Consider the following 6,000-nt stretch of genomic DNA (forward strand, 5'->3'; position numbering starts at 1 on the left):
TAATATCAAATAGCAATATATTGTTTTTTCTAGGTTCCCCACCTTTCTATATATTTTGAATTAATTTTGCTTGTGATGGTATTATGGATTATGTTCAAAAAATCGACACCTATTGATGAATCATGGCCGTCTAAGGTACTTACTTTACAAAATTGTCATTTAATTTATTTTAATGCTTATAATACATGGCAACACTTTTCACAGATCATTTTTCATTATTATTAATATTTACATGTGTAGTGACACTATATAGAAGGAAGTCAGTGGCATTTTTATAAAAATTTATTTTTAGGAGGAAGAAGAAATAATTGAAAAATACACTCCGAGGCTACTAGTCGAAGACATTGATACAAAACACAGACTACTTAATCGTCCAGTTCTAACATTGCAGGAAGGAAAATATATCACAATAGATAACCAGATTTGTTTAAATATGGCTACTCAAAATTTTCTCGGATTCGCTAAAGATAAACATATCGAAAAGGAAACAATTCAATCGATAGAAAAGTACGGTGTAGGCTCTTGTGGTCCAAGAGGCTTTTATGGAACAGTTGGTACATTGACAAATACCCAATTTTTGTATATTGTATTTTTCATTAATGTTATTATGTGGTATTTTAGATGTTCATCTTGAATTAGAAGAAAAGTTAGCCAAGTTTTTAGATTCAGAAGAGGTAGTTGTATATTCATATGGGTTTTCTACCATCGCTAGTGCCATTCCTGCCTACTCAAAAAAGAACGATATAATCTTTGTGTATGTGTACTAATTTTATTTACATAGGATCAGCTTTCAAAACTTTTAAATCTGACTTTATCGAAAATTTAAAATTCAAATTTGACATATTTGTATTGTTTAAGAAAATAATACTAGTTATATAAAAAAAAGAACACTTTTAAATGAAGCATTATTTATTGCATGTCATAAAATGGTTTTACAACTTTTTAACACTTAAAATATTTTAATGGCAGTTATTAGGGTTAATGGGACCATATTCTCAATTAGTAATTGCATTTTGTTAATATATTCATATATTCATTTTTTCTTTGAAGGGATGAATGTGCCAACTACCCTATTCAAAAAGGGCTTGATGCATCCCGAAGTACAATCCACTACTTTAAACATAATGATATGGAGGATTTAGAAAGGCTTCTTAAACAAGAAGAGGAAAAAACGCAGAAGGTAAGCAAATAATTTTTTTATATTTTTTTTTATTTTTAACCTGCTTTTTTTCTTTTTAGAAGAAGAAACCGTCACGGGCAAGGAAGTTCTTAGTCGTTGAAGGTATCTACCAGAAAACTGGATTTATGTGCCCATTAGACAAGTTGGTGGAATTACGGAAGAAATATAAATTAAGATTATTTCTTGATGAAAGTATTTCAATTGGTACAATTGGTAGCACAGGAAGAGGATTACGGGAACATTTTGGAATTAAGGTATTATTAGTTTTGTTTGCAATAACATATTTTCTACACTCCCTGACATAACATGTCACAACCATAACCTAAAACATCCTAACCATCAAGCAAAACGTTGTGTAGCAGCCCAAAAACATATCCATGATAATAAATAAATAATAAAGGTAAAAGTAAGATTTATTCCTGGATGAGGTGTCAGACCACTTAACAATACATTCTTCATTTTATTATCAATTCTTCAAACAATACATTCTTCATTTTATTATCAATTCTTCACCCAATGGGAAAACTGGATAAGTCAAATTTTGCCACAATGAGAGTTCTTATTCCAGAATCTTTAGGCCTGACAGACTGTGTTTTATGGACAAATTCGAGAAGGAAATCTTAGGAACAAAAATTGAACTTGCACGAAAGGTCTAAACTTTAAAATGTTAAAACTTTAATGTCTAGGACTACCAACTACCAGGCCGGGCCACCAGGTACTGTTGTCTAGAAGAAAAGCCACACTATGAAAAAGTGTGTGGTGTTTAGTGACTATTAGTCAGTGATTATTCGGAGATCGTGAGAAGCGGTCTGGTGTGATGTAGGTTTTAGAAAAACATTTTCTTTTTATGCCAACATTTTGATCTGTATTGAGATCATCTTCAGGGCCTGGGTTTTATAAACATTGTTTAAATTTTACAAATACATGTAGGATGTGAAAAAATGAATTTATACAATGCTAGAAATGTTAGATTAAAAAAAATGAATTTATACAATGTTAGAAAATTTTAGATAATAAAAAGAATTTATACAATGCTAGAAAATTTTAGATTAAAAAAAAGAATTTATATAATGCTAGAAAATTTTAGATAAAAAAAAGAATTTATATAATGCTAGAAAATTTGAGATTAAAAAAAAAGAATTTATATAATGCTAGAAAATTTTAGATTCAAAAAANCTAGCCTTGTATAAATTATTATTTTTTTATCTAAAATTTTCTAGCATTGCATAAATTCATTTTTTTTAATCTAAAATTTACTAGCATTGTATAAATTCATTTTTTTTAATCTAAAATTTCTAGCATTGTATAAATTCATTTTTTCACATCCTACATGTATTTGTAAAATTTAAACAATGTTTATAAATCCCTGGCCCTGAAGATGATCTCAATAAAGATCGAAACGTTGGCACGATAAAGATGTTTTTCTAAAACCTACGTCTCACTAGACTGTATCTCACGATCTCCGAATAAACTATGGAAAACTTAGATCTTTCTTGACTCCTTATTATTTTATTTTATTTGAAGAATGAGGGACCCCACAGCACACTGAACTTAGGAGTTGAGACAGGGAAGCGATACTCCCTTTATGAGAGGATCCAGTGGCCATTAGACACGATACCGGAAAGAGATCATTCAAGGGACATTTCTTAGGAACGCCAGTTAACCGTAAACTCCCAGTCTCTATTCCTTCAACTGGGATATATATTATGACCCAGATTACAATCCTGCCATTTTCCAGTAGGGAATAGTAGAAATTTTACACTAATAATTTTACTATTAATGTTAGAATAATAGAACTAGAACTAAATACATACTACAAAATACAGATACTAGAAAATAAAGAAATTTAATGCCAGTAAACATCTCAAAATTAATCAACTGGATAGTACACATATTCAGGACATTTGACCCAATTCATGAGTCAGAGACAGAAAAACTTCATGAACTATAAGTTAAGCAGTAATTATGGCAGATCGGAAGAAAGCATGTTATATTTCCTCATCTCCTTTGATTAATGCAGCATTTTGTTTCTCTATATTGTTTATCGGCTTTTTGATTTAGACAAGAATATTTTAATGCCTTTAGTAAGGATGCTATTTTTGGACATTCATATTAAAAAAAAAGTTAAAAAAAACAGCCATCTTTGTGAGACTCTTGGTCCGGAATATCTTGATTCCATTTGATCTGTGATATCGACTCCTTGTTTGGTGATATTGTAGTCAAGAATCATGCATTGTTTACCAATCCTGCGTTGTTTGTTGATGAAAGTACTAAAACAGCTTTATGTATTTTTTTGGTGTAACAACTTTTTGTAACTTTCCCTTTAATCAGAAAGTTCACGAAGTATTTTTCATAATCTTGCTCTTGAACGAATTTGTTCTTGTACCAAAAAAAATATATATATATTATATATGTACGTAAGCAAACTGCAAACAATAAATAAATAATAAATAGGGCACAATAGTGTAATAATTGTAATGAAAATAGAAGTATATGTTTGTTACATGGTTATCTATAAAGAATTAGTCATATAATAAAATAGTAAATTGCACTCAAATGACCAAGTGCACTGGCGTATTTTAGGCACCAAAGAGACTTCCAGCACTTCAAACTAGGACTGCGAACAAGCTAGATGCGAGAAGAAGCTCAAACTACATTGAAGTACATCAGCTCGAGGGCTAAATTGTAATTAAATTAAATTATAAGCAATACTCGTGGCCAGTCCGCTGTAGCCAAGTGATTAAGGCTTCAGACTCTCGGCTAGTAGATGCTCCAGTCATGGGTTTGATGCCCACCTTTGCCTCAGAATTTTTCTAATGCATAAGGAGAGTGGTGACTCCAATGAAAGTTAACATGGTACTCATCAATGGAAGGTCCAGCAAAATCAGGTCTCAGAGACCCTGAATTTGATCCCAACACCCTTTAAAAATGGAAAATGGTAGAAACACCAGTACACTGGGGACTCACTTTACACATGTTGTTATGGTCTCCCAGGAAGGAGTACAATAAGCTGTAAAGTTAGAATGCTCAGTGGGAACTCCTCTAATTCCTGGTATTCAAAAAAAAAAAATAAATAAATAAATAAAACAGTAGATGAAATTTATTAAAACCCAAGATTTCAAGATCTGTCACATTAAATTTAACTCCATTATGTCTAGTGGTCTGATTGACCAAATCACTAATTTTAATTAATTATTCTCTTTATGTAAGGTCTTGGTTGAAATGAAATTAAATTTAACTGAAGTCTTAAGTTACGCTCATGATTTTCTTTTTTAAAATTTTCCTTCTTACCTTCTATTACATTTTTTTGTGATATTTCAGTTTCTTTTGTGTCATAGATTATTTCTTGAAAAACAATTTTGGAAAACATTCCAACAATTTTATATTATTTGTCAGATTTTATAATAAAACATTTTTTTAAATCAATTGCAAGGCGGTATTAATTTTCATAGTTCTTTAAGTACTTGTATTTTACTACTATTATACTGAATTCTTATTAAACATTCCTTTTTGGTAAAAATTATATTATTTCTCATTTTTTCTTTTACAGGCTTCAGAAATAGATTTGATTATTGGCAGCCTAGAAAATTCATTGGGGTCTGTTGGTGGATTCTGTGTTGGTACTTCATTTATTGTGGAACACCAGCGTCTTTCAGGCTTAGGTAATATATATGACAAAAATAACACTATTAAATTACATTTTCTTTAGAAAAATAACTTAAATACAGTAAAATATATGAAAGAACAAGAATATCTCGTAATACATTTTATCATCAAGTGTATAATAAGTAAGGGAAAGAATGTTATTTTATCTTGGGCTATTCAGTCAATAAATTTATTTTAAAATATCCTCTTATTGAATGATTTTGCGATAATGACAATGGTAATTATTAACATATACTTTTAGGCTATTGTTTTTCTGCATCCCTACCACCATTATTGACTACCGCTGCTATTGAAGCACTACAAATCCTAAAAGAAAAACCACACTTAGTGACCAGCCTTCAAGAAAAATGTAAACTGTGCAATGAACTTTTGCACGATTGTGAAAACATAAAGAAACATTTTAAAATTAATGGCTCCAGTTTGAGCCCCGTTAAAATATTGGAGCTGAAAGACAAAAAAAACAAAGAAAAGTTAGATGAAATTGTCCAGAATGTAAGTTCTAAAAATATGACTCGTATTATGAAAATTTAAGATTTATATTTGTAATTTTTATTGCAGTGCCTTACACTTGGAGTAGCGTTTGCAATACCGTCTTACCTTCCAAATGATACATATCAACCACCAGCGATTAAAGTAGTCGTAAATAGACTTCATACAGAAGCGGACTTAAAGGCTGGGATCAGCACATTGGATTCTTCTGTACGCTTGATGCTCAGTCCAGATATGCTCACTGCAGAATAATTGGATAGTTTTTTTACATGTGTTATACTGCACTTCTATTGCTGACTTCTGCAGTATTTTTAAAAAAATCATTTTAATAATTTAAGCAAATAAAATTGTATATATGATTTAATTTCCTTTATTATTTATTAAATTTTTAGCTAGTTTTGCTGGACATTATAAAATGTTGAAAATTTTCCTTAAAGATTAATTGTCACCAATGAACGCAAATAAATATGTTATGTGACACATATTTGTTTATTACTAGACTTTAAAATAGTAAATAAAACTGGGTGTTCATACATTTTGGGAACCATGGAAAATGTGATAATGAAACTTCACGTCAGACTTTCAATTTGATGTTTCAATGGTTCTATGTTCTAGTCTTTAAAGATCTCAGACATTTCACAATGAAAGCAAGTCCAAACATATTG

General features: G+C 30.2%; 1 protein-coding gene across 2 annotated transcripts in view; it reads left to right on the forward strand.

The window, feature by feature from the left end:
* The window catches only part of LOC106665349 (serine palmitoyltransferase 1), a 19,354-nt gene extending 13,655 nt beyond the window's left edge, over positions 1-5,699 (forward strand). For both annotated transcript variants that reach the window (XM_014391704.2, XM_014391703.2), the window contains exons 3-10: positions 34-135; positions 293-554; positions 622-754; positions 1,051-1,180; positions 1,240-1,434; positions 4,731-4,842; positions 5,088-5,338; positions 5,405-5,699. In XM_014391704.2, the coding sequence (XP_014247190.1) occupies positions 34-135; positions 293-554; positions 622-754; positions 1,051-1,180; positions 1,240-1,434; positions 4,731-4,842; positions 5,088-5,338; positions 5,405-5,587 (1,368 nt within the window). In that variant the 3' untranslated portion in view covers positions 5,588-5,699. The remainder of the gene's footprint in view (positions 1-33; positions 136-292; positions 555-621; positions 755-1,050; positions 1,181-1,239; positions 1,435-4,730; positions 4,843-5,087; positions 5,339-5,404) is intronic.
* The last annotated feature ends 301 nt before the right edge of the window (positions 5,700-6,000 follow it).

This window comes from Cimex lectularius, unplaced genomic scaffold (genome assembly GCF_000648675.2).
Source record: "Cimex lectularius strain Harlan isolate CLEC.00 unplaced genomic scaffold, Clec_2.1 scaffold9, whole genome shotgun sequence".
Lineage (NCBI taxonomy): Eukaryota > Metazoa > Arthropoda > Insecta > Hemiptera > Cimicidae > Cimex > Cimex lectularius.